Source organism: Eptatretus burgeri, chromosome 4 (assembly GCF_056783735.1).
Source record: "Eptatretus burgeri isolate ZD-2024b chromosome 4, Ebu_testis_v1, whole genome shotgun sequence".
Classification (NCBI taxonomy): Eukaryota; Metazoa; Chordata; class Myxini; order Myxiniformes; family Myxinidae; genus Eptatretus; species Eptatretus burgeri.
In genome coordinates, this window is record NC_140964.1 from 59,712,819 (window position 1) to 59,725,219 (window position 12,401).

Consider the following 12,401-nt stretch of genomic DNA (forward strand, 5'->3'; position numbering starts at 1 on the left):
GTGTGCCGCCTGATTGGCTCGGTTGTTCCATTGTTGCAAGGTATCATGGCAAGCAGGCCCGTAATTCAGCTCAGGGCAGCAAAATCAGTTGGCCGACATGACTGCTTTGATGTGGTTCATTGGATTATGTCTGGGCAACTGGGACGAATCTGATGACTGTAACAATATATATGTTGCCCCACCTTTCCCAATTGGGTTGTCTGACACCACCATACTACACTATTATTATTATTATTGTTTGTCTGTTCATGATTAGTTACATGAGCAAAGGTAATACTAGCATTTAAATTCTTCACATAAAGCACGTTCATTTCAGAAAATGTACCTTATTGTTGATAAATTGGTGTTTTTAACCTAGTGGTTGATGTGAATCATCTCGTATACAGTATATATTAAGTTCAATTTGTGTTTGTTTGTTTGTTTGGTTATATATGTTTCAAAAACTGAAAAACTACTGAGCCAAATTTGGCATGTTGCCTAAGGGCACCCCACGTCTGGTTTCTGTCTGAGTAGCATATCTGGGGAGGGGGTCAAGTGTGGGGGGTAAGACCCCAATTCTCTCTATGTAAACATGTATTTTATGGTGCTATTACATGTCCACCTCGAGGTACCGAAATGAGTACACCAGTTACCCAGAGGACGTTATGGTGGAAAATAAACAAGGACACTAATATGCCCTGTTTGTTGTTTGATGGGTGAAACCAGCATTCAACATGAGACCGAAATATATTTTGCAAGTAATATTTATTAATCGCTACTGTGTAACTTTAAAACAATAATACGAATTAAAAGCAACTCTTAATGACTTTTCTAAGAATCTTAGGATTAATAAAGTACAATATCACAGATATCAATGCAGCTATGATTTAACTCATGACTTTTGAGGTGGCAACTTTCCTCAGGTGACGAGTTTGTAAAATAAATCCCAGCAGGTTATAAATTGTTGAAGGGTCAGCTGTGAACACGTCAAAAGGATCTTGTTCAGTGGGTGCAGACAGGATAAATCCGACAGGCCAGTTGCATCACAAAAGTTATTCGAGGGTGAAAGCCTTGGAACACCTGAGCATTGAGAAGAACCCAAGTCCAAAGGTCATGCTGCCTCAAAGAGGTTGAATTTGGGAGCTCAACACAGTGACAGACAATGCGTACTGGAAGCAGGTGAGGAGAGAGTGAATTAAGAGGCAGGCTGCTGTCTCGATGCAGCAAGCGAGGAGATGCCTGCTTTGAAGTAGTCTTCGAGACAACAGCAGGGCATCAGATTCGACAAGTAGACCGAAAAGTAGATTTGACGAGTAGAGGGAGTTCAGCAACTATGATACCTCGTCGGGTAAGACATAAGAAATGAAGCTAAATCTCTACCCACCACCATGCATCAGGGTGAAATTTGTTCTTTATACTCAAGGAATGGGGTCCACTGAACACTGCCAGGTTCGCATACAGGAGACCCCAAATTCCAACTTTACTGTTTGAATCAGTTTCAAAAAATGAATTTCGCCACCTGAAATTCCATGCACAGAAGCTGTTCCTTCTCCAACATTCGACTCTCTTCTGTCTCCTGATGCAAACTGTCAATATTTTATATCTTCCTCTACTGTCAGTAAGCCTTTTGTCTTCATTTTATTGTGGATTCTTGGGGCCATGGCTGCCTTTGGTGGATTTCTTATCTCATTATTGTTGTGGATTCCAAAGGTGCCATCAGTTTCTCTTCTCTAATGATGTTTTTTATGACAATTCAGCCTTTGCAAGGTTCATCATGACATTCAACAAACCAACTTTGACATTATACAGCCCAAACAACTTTTCCTTTACCAAAGCACTGAATTCCTTTTCCTAAAAACAATTATTTTACTAAAGTGCAAAACACTTTCACCCATGGCACAATTAAATGTTAATACTGGTTTATAACACTCTGGTGAAATCATACAATTAATACGTCACAAGCACCACCTGGTGGTATCCGGTATTACAAATCATCTTCTTATATAAAGAAGTTTAAACAACTTCATAATATGCATTGTGGTGATGTTGAAATCTGAGTGAGAATAATTCACAATTTTCAAAATGTTTCATTTCACTCATTTTTGGCAGAGGTTCAAACCAAAGCATCCAACACTGAGCTTCGCAACAAAGCAGAAGTGATTTTTACTCATTCCATATGCAGTACAAGCAGCAACGATGGTTGATGAAGGAAATTGACTTCGGGCAAATGAGAGGGTGAATAGAGCAGAATGTCTGTGAAGAATTATATAACATGTTATCTTTTGAATAAATCCATCAGCAAAGCAACGGGTATTTTGCTCGTACAATATATAATATGGCAATTCTCCGTATATATGTATGTATGTACAGCAGGTCAGGTCAGGTATGGGAGCATGCGCCAGAACAGCGCGTCGCTGCGTCCACTTTCTGCCGGTACTCCAGGGGCCTCCGTCTGGCCATCCCCCAGGCAGATGCCACGCCCATCCCCATCTCCTTGAGATGATGGTCAACCTGCTGCAACCATGAGGCACGTGGTCGGCCCACTGGCCTCCTCCACTCATGAGACTCCCTCGCTGAGAGAATCTGGTGAGCAGGATCAGCGTCAGGAAAACGAGCCACATGTCCATACAGCCGCAGCTGACGCTCACGGACTATGCAGGTAACAAATCTCATCCGAGTCTCTCTCAGCAACCGCTCGTTGGACACAAAATCCGACCAGCGATAGCCAAGGATTCTCCGAAGAGACCTGGTACCAAAGGAATTAAGTCTCCATCTCAGATCCTTGGTCAAAGTCCAAGTCTCGCACCCATAGAGCAAGACTGGAAGTACCAAGGACCTGAAGACTCGGACTTTCGTCCTCCCGCACAGGTACCGGCAGCGCCACACCCCATGATCCAGTGAATCCATGACTCCCCAGGCCCGACCCAGACGTCTATTGACCTCCGGCTCACAACCTGCGGAGACATGAATATCACTGCCAAGGTAAGTGAATCTATCCACGACCTCAACATCCTCACCACAAACAGACACAGACAGGACAGCAGCATCCAAGATGTCACCGAAAGCCTGGATCTTAGTTTTGACCCAAGAAATCCGTAATCCCAACGGCTCCGACTCCTCATTCAGCACCTCGAGGGCCCCCAAGAGGATGTCTAAAGTCTCCGCAAAGATGACTGCATCATCTGCAAAATCAAGGTCCGAGATCTTGACATTGCCAAACGATGCACCGCAACTTGATCTCTCCGACATCCTCCCAAAAATCCAGTCCATACAAGTGCTGAAAAGTGTGGGGGCAAGTACACATCCCTGACGAACTCCAGTAACAACTGGAAATAAGTCAGAGATTGTACCACCACACTTCACAGCACTCTCAGTACCAGAGTAGAGTTCAGACATCAGATCGATCAGTTTCGGTGGCACCCCACGAAGACCAAGAATCCTCCAGAGGACATCCCGATTCACTGAATCGAACGCTTTACAGAGATCAACATAGGCTGCAAGCAGCCCCTGCCGAAACTCTCGTCTGCGTTCGGTGAGGACACGAAGTGCAAGGATACGGTCAATCGTTGACCTCTTTGGTGTAAAGCCTGACTGCTCTGGACGCTTGTGCTCAAGCAGATGGTGGCGAACCCTATCAAGAATTATCCGAGCAAAGACCTTGCCCGGCACTGAGAGCAGCGTCACCCCTCGGTAGTTGTTGCAGTCTTGGCGATCACCCTTCCCTTTCCAGAGAGGGACAACAAGGCCCCTCTTCCAGTCAGTTGGGATGATGCCTGTGTTCCAGGCAGAGCACAAAACTGCATGCAACGACACGAGTGCAGCATTTCCACCAGCATTGAGAAGTTCAGCATGGATGCCACAGATCCCTGGAGCTTTGCCCCGTTTCAACTGGTTCACCGCAGCCCATGTTTCCACAAGCGATGGTGGACCACAGTTGATTCGAGGGTCAGCAACAGGGATTGTAACACCCTTGACGTCCAACTCTACAGCTGGGGGATCAGCCTGGTACAACCGCCCAAAGTAACCGGCCCAGCGGGCCTTCACTTCAGACTCCTCTGTCAAGAGCCTACCACTCTCTGCTCGAACTGCAGTGCTCCGAGGGATGGGCTTGGATGAACGGAATGCGCGAATTCCCCTGTGAGCGGGACGAGAATCACCTGTCCACAGGTGATGCTCTACCCCCTCACAGATTCCTCGCACATAGGCCTCCTTGTCCACCCTCAGTGCACGTACAGTTTTACGCCTCAGCTCCCTGAACAGCTCAGCTCTGCCATTCAGCCTGGCCCTGTGACTCTGGTCAATGGTATCCAGTGTCCCTTGAGAGACAAAATTCTTCTTTGCCCTGCGGTGAACTCCAAGGCATCCACCGGCAACATCAAGGACGGTGGTCTTGAAGGTGCTCCACAACTCTTCAGGACCCCCCAAAGCAACCAGACCCCCCAAGTGTCCACTCAGCCTGTTCGCAAACTCCTCAGCTACTCTCTCATCCCTGAGCTTGGCAACATCCAGCCTAGGCTGGGATGGTACCATTCTCCAGGATTTAAGCTGCAGCTTTAGAGTTGCTACAACAAGCCTGTGGTCAGTATTGAGGAACTGAGCACTCCGGTAGACCCTGCAGTTCTGGATCATCCTCCAACGACCGTCAATGAGGACATGGTCAATCTCCTTTGCCACACCGCCAGCGTTGGAATACCAAGTCCAGCGATGAGCTTGTGGGCGCTGAAACCATGAACCAGCCACCCTAAGTCCATGACTTCTTGCAAAGTCAAGGAACTTAGTGCTATTCTGGTTCATAGTTCCTGACCCATGGGGACCAACACACACCTCATAACCATCCCTATCAGTTCCAGTCGATGCATTGAAATCCCCCAAGACTAGAAGTGTATCTTGTCTGGGGCACTGATGAACCACAGACTCGAGTGTGGCGTAGAATGTGTCCTTCACGGTGAGATCACTCGCCTCAGTCGGAGCATAAATAGAGACCAGGGAAATGACACCTAAGGACTGGCGAATCCTTAATCTCATAATACGCTCGTTGACCGGTGTTACCTCAATTATCATTGGGGTCAGCTTATTGGACACAGCTACAGCAACTCCTTGGGTATGGTAACCATCAGAGTGACCAGACCAATAGTAGGTGTAACCACCCACCATTATCTCGCCGCAATCCGGTCTCCGAACCTCAGAGAGAGCTGCAATCCCGATGTCCAAACGCTTGAGCTCAGATGATAACAGAGACAGGTGATCATCCTCTCTTAGGGATAGGACATTCCAGGCACCCACCCGAAGGGACCGCCTCAGGTTAACCCAAGGAGACCGCCGTCTGGTGGACGACACCTCAGCACCACTCCGACACACTCTCCCGCAATCTGACCCAGGGATGTTACCCCGTGGTTTCCCTCCTATCAAAGATTGGGGGTCCCGAAGGCTTTGCCCCAATCCTGTCATCCGGTGAGCTGCCCTGCGAAGGGAAGCTGCACAGGAGGTACTCCCACGGAGTGGGTTTTCAGATTTTTTTTGCGTTTTTGCGTTTTGCGGAATGAAGCGTTTTGCGGAATGAAGCGTTTTACGGTGGCCGGAGTGCAAATCCTGCCACCAACCTCCTAATAAGGAGTAACCCAACTGCAGGAGGACGTCCGCAGACACAGTTGGGCACTAGATATAGATGGCCGTTGGCTCACAAGGAGCTCCTCCGCCCTTTGACAGGTTTTGTTTTTAATCCTGCTGGGTGTCCATATCCAAACACCCTCCTCACCAGAAAACCTGGTGGGGGAGACGGTTTAGTCGCCGACAACCCGACCATGGAACAGGTTAGTACAGGTTTACATGGTACCTGTAGCAGGTCACAGATCGAACCTGACCTGACTTCACAGCAGGAAATCACAGAAAAAAAGGCTGGGCCAATATCCAATAAATTTTGCATATGTGCTGCAGGTACCAGAGTCAGGTCATGGGCACAAAGATAAATCCTCCCTCCCCACCCCTTCCTCTCCTGCAAGGGTGCAGTTCCCTCTGTTCGTGGGTCACGATAGTGGGAAGAGCGGGAGGAAGTGGGTGTTTCTTGCTATATTTAAATAAGGAAATTCTCTGTATGTGTGTATGTGTGTAGTCTGACCATGATGGAATCGAAAATGGCTCGTTATGTATGGTTAATATTTCACTCGATCTGTTTCATGATAATAATGATGATGTTGTACAACTCAAAGGGTCTTTCTCCATTTTTTGTTCCCACAGCTGCCATGGAAATGAAAATTGAAGACCTTTTCATGTGAGGGCATAAATGCTTTTTCCTGCCAATCATATATTGTGTTTGTGCACTTTTCACGATCTATCGCCATGTTCTTCGCAAGTATTTCTTCAAGATTAGTGTTGTTTGCCTGGTTGGGAGGAGGAAGGGTGGTAGATGAAGGTATTATGTATGGGCACAGAGGTGGATAAGAGTTTGTTGACTGAGAGGAAACGCTGTGAGTTGAGATTGTTTGCTGAGGTATGGTTGTAGGGATTGTTGGTTGAGGTGTGGGTGTGGGGATAGATGGTTGGGGTGTGGTTGAAAAGATAGTTGGTTGAGGTGTGGTTGTCGGGATAGTTGGTTGAGGTGTGGTTGAAGAGATAGTTGGTTGAGGTATGGTTGTCGGGATTGTTGGTTGAGGTGTGGTTGTCGGGATAGTTGGTTGAGGTGTGGTTGAAGAGATAGTTGGTTGAGGTATGGTTGTAGGGATTGTTGGTTGAGGTGTGGTTGTCGGGATAGTTGGTTGAGGTGTGGTTGAAGAGATAGTTGGTTGAGGTGTGGTTGTCGGGATAGTTGGTTGAGGTGTGGTTGAAGAGATAGTTGGTTGAGGTGAGCTTGCCGGGATAGTTGGTTGAGGCGTGGTTGAAGAGGTAGTTGGTTGAGGTGTGGTTGTCGGGATAGTTGGTTGAGGTGTGGTTGAAGAGATAGTTGGTTGAGGTGTGGTTGTCGGGAGAGTTGGTTGAGGTGTGGTTGAAGAGATAGTTGGTTGAGGTGAGGTTGTCGGGATAGTTGGTTGAGGTGTGGTTGAAGAGATAGTTGGTTGAGGTGAGGTTGTCGGGATAGTTGGTTGAGGTATGGGTGTTGATAATTTTGGTTGAGGTATGGATGCAAGGATTCTTGGCTGAGGTGTCTGTGTCGGGACTATTGTTTGAGGTGTCGGTGTGGGGATTGTTTGCTGAAGTGTTGTTTTTGGGATAGTTGGTTGAGGTGTGGGTGTGGGGATAGTTGTTTGAGGTGTGGGTGTGGGGATTGTTGGTTGAGGTATGGGTGTCAAAAATTTTGGTTGAGGTGTGAGTGTTGGGATTGTTGGCTGAGGTGTGGGTGTAGGGATTGTTGGTTGAGGTGTGAGTATAGGGATTGTTGGTTGAGGTGTGGGTGTAGGGATTGTTGGTTGAGGTGTGAGTGTAGGGATTGTTGGTTGAGGTGTGAGTGTAGGGATTGTTGGTTGAGGTGTGAGTGTAGGGATTGTTGGTTGAGGTATGGATGCAAGGATTCTTGGCTGAGGTGTCAGTGTAGGGATTGTTGTTTGAGGTGTGGGTGTGGGGATTGTTGGTTGAGGGATGGGTGTAGAGATTTTTGGTTGAGGTGTAGGTGTGGGGATTGTTTACTGAAGTGTTGTTTTGGGGATAGTTGGTTGAGGGATGGGTGTAGGGATAGTTGGTTGAGGTGTGGGTGTGGGGATAGTTGGTTGAGGTGTGGGGATTGTTGGGTGAGGTGTGGTTGAAGTGATAGTTGGTTGATGTGTGGGTATGGGGAGAGTTGGTTGAGGTGTGGGGATTATTGCGTGAGGTGTGGTTGAAGTGATAGTTGGTTGATGTGTGGGTGTGGGGATAGTTGGTTGAGGTGTGGGTGTGGGGATTGTTGGCTAAGGTGTCGGTGTGGGGACAGTTGTTTGATGTGTGAGTGTGGGGATTGTTTGCTGAGGTGTGGGTGTGGTGATTGTTTGCTGAGGTGTGGTTGCAGGGATAGTGTGGGTTGAGGTGTGGGTTTGGGGATAGTTGGTTGAGGTGTGGGTGTAGGGAAAGTTGGTGAGGTGTGGGTGTAGGGATTATTGGTTGAGGTGTAGGTGTGGGATTGTTGGCTGAAGTGTGGGTGTAGGGATAGTTGGTTGGGGTGTGGGTGTTGGGATAGTTGGTTGGGGTGTAGGTGTGGGGATAGTTGGTTGAGGTGTGGGTGTGGGGATTCTTGGCTGAGGTGTCGGTGTAGGGATTGTTGGTTGAGTTGTGGGTGTGGGGATTGTTTGCTGAAGTGTTGTTTTTGGGATAGTTGGTTGAGTTCTGGGTGTGGGGATAGTTGGTTGAAGTGTGGGTATGGGGATAGTTGGTTGATGTGTGGGTGTGGGGATTGTTTGCTGAAGTGTTGTTTTTGGGATAGTTGGTTGAGGTGTGGGTGTGGGAATAGTTGGTTGAGGTGTGGGTATGGGGATAGTTGGTTGAGGTGTGGGTGTGGGGATTGTTTGCTGATGTGTTGTTTTTGGGATAGTTGGTTGAGGTGTGGGTGTGGGGATAGTTGGTTGAGGTGTGGGTGTGGGGATTCTTTGCTGAGATGTGGTTGTAGGGATAGTGTGGGTTGAGGTGTGGATTTGGGGATAGTTGGTTGAGGTGTGGTTGTAAGGATAGTTGGTTGAGGTGTGGGTGTGGGGATAGTTGGTTGAGGTGTTGTTTTTGGGATAGTTTGTTTCGGTGTGGCTGAAGGGATAGCTCGTTGAGGTGTGGTTATAGGGATAGTTGGTTGAGGTGTGGGTGTGGTCATTGTTGGCTGAGGTGTGGGTGTGGGGATTGTTGGTTGAGGTGTGGTTGTAGGGATAGTTAGTTGAGGTGTGGGTGTGGGGATAGTTGGTTGAGGTGTGGGTGTGGGGATAGTTGGTTGAGGTGTGGGTGTGGGAATAGTTGGTTGAGGTGTGGGTGTGGTCATTGTTGGCTAAGGTGTGGGTGTGGGGATTGTTGGTTGAGGTGTGGTTGTAGGGATAGTTGGTTGACGTGTGGGTGTGGGTGTGGGGATTGTTGGCCAAGGTGTTGGTGTGGGGATAGTTGTTTGACGTGTGGGTGTGGGGATTGTTTGCTGAGGTGTGGGGGTGGGGATTGTTTGCTGAGGTGTGGTTGTAGGGATAGTGTGGGTTGAGGTGTGGGTTTGGGGATAGTTGGTTGAGGTGTGGTTGTTGGGGTAGTTGGTTGAGGTGTGGGTGTGGGGATAGTTGGTTGAGGTGTTGTTTTTGGGATAGTTTGTTTCGGTGTGGGTGTGGGGATTGTTGGCTGAGGTGTGGCTGTAGGGATTGTTGGTTGAGGTGTGAGTGTAGGAATTGTTGGTTGAGGTGTGGGTGTGGGGGTAGTTAGTTGAGGTGTGGTTGTAGGGATTGTTAGTTGAGGTGTGGTTGTAGGGATTGTTGGTTGAGGTGTGAGTGTAGGAATTGTTGGTTGAGGTGTGGGTGTGGGGATAGTTGGTTGAGGTGTGGTTGTAGGGATAGTTGGTTGAGGTGTGGGTGTGGGGATAGTTGGTTGAGGTGTTGTTTTTGGGATAGTTTGTTGAGGTGTGGTTGAAGGGATAGTTGGTTGAGGTGTGGTTATAGGGATAGTTGGTTGAAGTGTGGGTGTGGGGATTGTTGGCTGAGGTGTAGTTGGAGGGATAGTTGGTTGAGGTGTGGGTGTGGGGATAGTTGGTTGAGGTATGGGTGTCGAGATTTTTGGTTGAGGTGTGGTTGAAGGGATAGTTGGTTGAGGTGTCGTTATAGGGATAGTTGGTTGAGGTGTGGGTGTAGGGATTGTTGGCTGAGTTGTGGCTGTAGGGATTGTTGGTTGAGGTGTGAGTGTAGGAATTGTTGGTTGAGGTGTGGGTGTTAGGATAGTTGGTTGAGGTGTGGTTGAAGGGATAGTTGGTTGAGCAGTGAGTGTGGGGATTTTTGGTTGGTGTGTGTTTGAAGGGATAGTTGGTTGAGGTGTGGGGATAGTTGGTTGAGGTGTGGGGATAGTTGGTTGTGGTGTGGGGATAGTTGGTTGAGGTGTGGGTGTAGAGATTTTTTGTTGAGGTATGGATGCAAGGATTCTTGGCTGTGGTGTAGTTGTAGGAAGAGTTGGTTGAGGTGTGGGTGTGAAGATTTTTGGTTGAGGTGTGGTTTAAGGGATAGTTGGTTGAGGTGTCGTTATAGGGATATTTGGTTGAGGTGTGGGTGTAGGGATTGTTGTCTGAGGTTTGGGTGTAGGGATTGTTGGTTGAGGTGTGAGTGTAGCGATTGTTGTTTGAGGTGTGGGTGTGGTGATAGTTGGTTGAGCAGTGAGTGTGGGGATTTTTGGTTGAGGTGTGGTTGAAGGGATAGTTTGTTAAGCTGTTGGTGTGGGGATAGTTGACTGAGGTGTGGTTGTCGTGATAGTTGGTTGAGGTATGGGTGTCGAGATTTTTGGTTGAGGTGTGGATGCAAGGATTCTTGGCTGAGGTGTCTGTGTCGATTGTTGTTTGAGGTGTGAGTGTGGGGATTGTTGGATGAGGTATGTGTGTCAAAATTTTTGGTTGAGGTGTGAGTGTTGGGATTGTTGGCTGAGGTGTGGGTGGAGTGATTGTTGGTTGAGGTGTGAGTGTGGGGTTTGTTGTTTGAGGTGTGGGTGTAGGGATTGTGGTTTGAGGGGTGGGGGTAGGGATTGTTGTGTGAGGGGTCGGTGTGGAGATTGTTGGTTGAGGTGTGAGTGTAGGGATTGTTGTTTGAGGTGTGGGTGTAGGGATTGTTGGTTGAGGTGTGAGTGTCGGGATTGTTGTTTGAGGTGTGGGTGTGGGGATTGTGGTTGAGGTATGGGTGTCAAAATTTTTGGTTGAGGGGTGGTTGAAAGGATAGTTGGTTGAAGTGTGAGTGTTGGGATTGTTGGCTGAGGTGTGGGTGAAGGGATTGTTGGTTGAGGTGTGAGTGTAGGGATTGTTGTTTGAGGTGTGGGTGTGGGGATTGTTGGTTGAGGTCTGGGTGTCAAATTTTTTGGTTGAGGTGTGGTGGGAGGGATAGTTGTTGGTGGAGTGAGTGTTGTGATAGTTTGTTGAGGTGTGGGTGTGGGGATAGTTGTCTGAGGTGTGGTTGTCGGGATAGTTGGTTGAGGGGTGAGAGTGGAAATAGTAGTCTGAGGTATGGAAGTAGAAATTTTTGGTTGAGGTATGGATGCAAGGATTCTTGGTGAAGGTGTCGGTGTAGGGATTGTTGGTTGAGGTGTGGTTGAAGGGATAGTTGGTTGAGCAGTGAGTGTGGGGATTGTTGGCTGAGGTGTAGTTGTGGGGATAGTTGGTTGAGGTGTTGGTGTGGGGATAGTTGGTTGAGGTATGGGTGTCAAGATTTTTGGTTGAGGTGTGGTTGAAGGGATAGTTGGTTGAGGTGTGGTTATGGGGATCGTTGGGTGAGGTGGTGGGTGTAGGGGTGGGAGGCTGAGGTGTGGGTGTGGGGATTGTTGAATGAGGTATGGGTGTCAATATTTTTGGTTGAGGTGTGGTTGAAGGGATAGTTGGTTGAGGTGTGGTTAAAAGGATAGTTGGCTGAGGTGTGGGTGTAGGGATTGTTGGTTGAGGTGTGGGTGTGGGGATAGTTGGCTGAGGTGTGGTTGTCGGGATAGTTGGCTGAGGTGTGGTTGTCGGGATAGTTGGCTGAGGTGTGGTTGTCGGGATAGTTGGTTGAGGTATGGATGCAAGGATACTTGGCTGAGGTGTCGGTGTAGGGATTGTTGGTTGAGGTGTGGGTGTAGGGATAGTTGGTTGATGTATGGATGGAAGGATTGTTGGCTGAGGTGTCGGTGTAGGGATTGTTGGTTGAGGGGTGGGTGGAGGGATAGTTCGTTGAGGTGTAGATGTAGGGATTTTTGGATGAGGTATGGGTGCAAGGATTGCTCGTTGGGGTATGAATGCAAGGATTGTTCATAGAGGGGCAGATTTCGGAATTGTTGGCTATTCAGTCATTCCACCTCATATCATCGGACACCTCCCAGTTGACCCCTTCAGATTTACTTTAAACTTTCGTAAAATAGTTCCCAGGTATCAAAATGAAGCTGTGTGAAATTCTAGGTCCATAGCTGCGGTCAACTCCGAGATATTGAGGGTTGAAAATGTGGTTGTGGCCCTATTTTTATGGTCGTTGCATCACAAAATGAACGGATACTTTTAAGCTCCCACAACTTTTTAAATATAAATGCTAGAGCCTTGAAATTTTCAGAGATTATTCTTCTGTAACTGCTCTGTAAGAAACAAATGTAAAACAGAGTACACCTCTATTAATCTTTATGACCTGATCAGTTGAAATCCAGAAAAAAAATGTTGGTTTTGTATGTATACCCAAATTTGAGACCCCATATATTTTTATTGACCCATCCCAGAAGGTTGATTTTTTTTTTCATGTAATAACTGTATGGTAGTAGTATTCAAATACATGTTTACTTTTCTTAATCAGTCATGTATA

At 47.6% G+C, this 12,401-nt stretch overlaps 1 protein-coding gene across 1 annotated transcript in view; it reads left to right on the top strand.

Moving 5' to 3' along the window:
- LOC147028148 (myelin transcription factor 1-like) overlaps positions 1–12,401 on the top strand; it is a 247,140-nt gene that overhangs the window by 44,167 nt on the left and 190,572 nt on the right. The window contains exon 3 of the mRNA XM_085878292.1: positions 6,214–6,247. Within this exon, the coding sequence (XP_085734418.1) occupies positions 6,214–6,247 (34 nt within the window). The remainder of the gene's footprint in view (positions 1–6,213; positions 6,248–12,401) is intronic.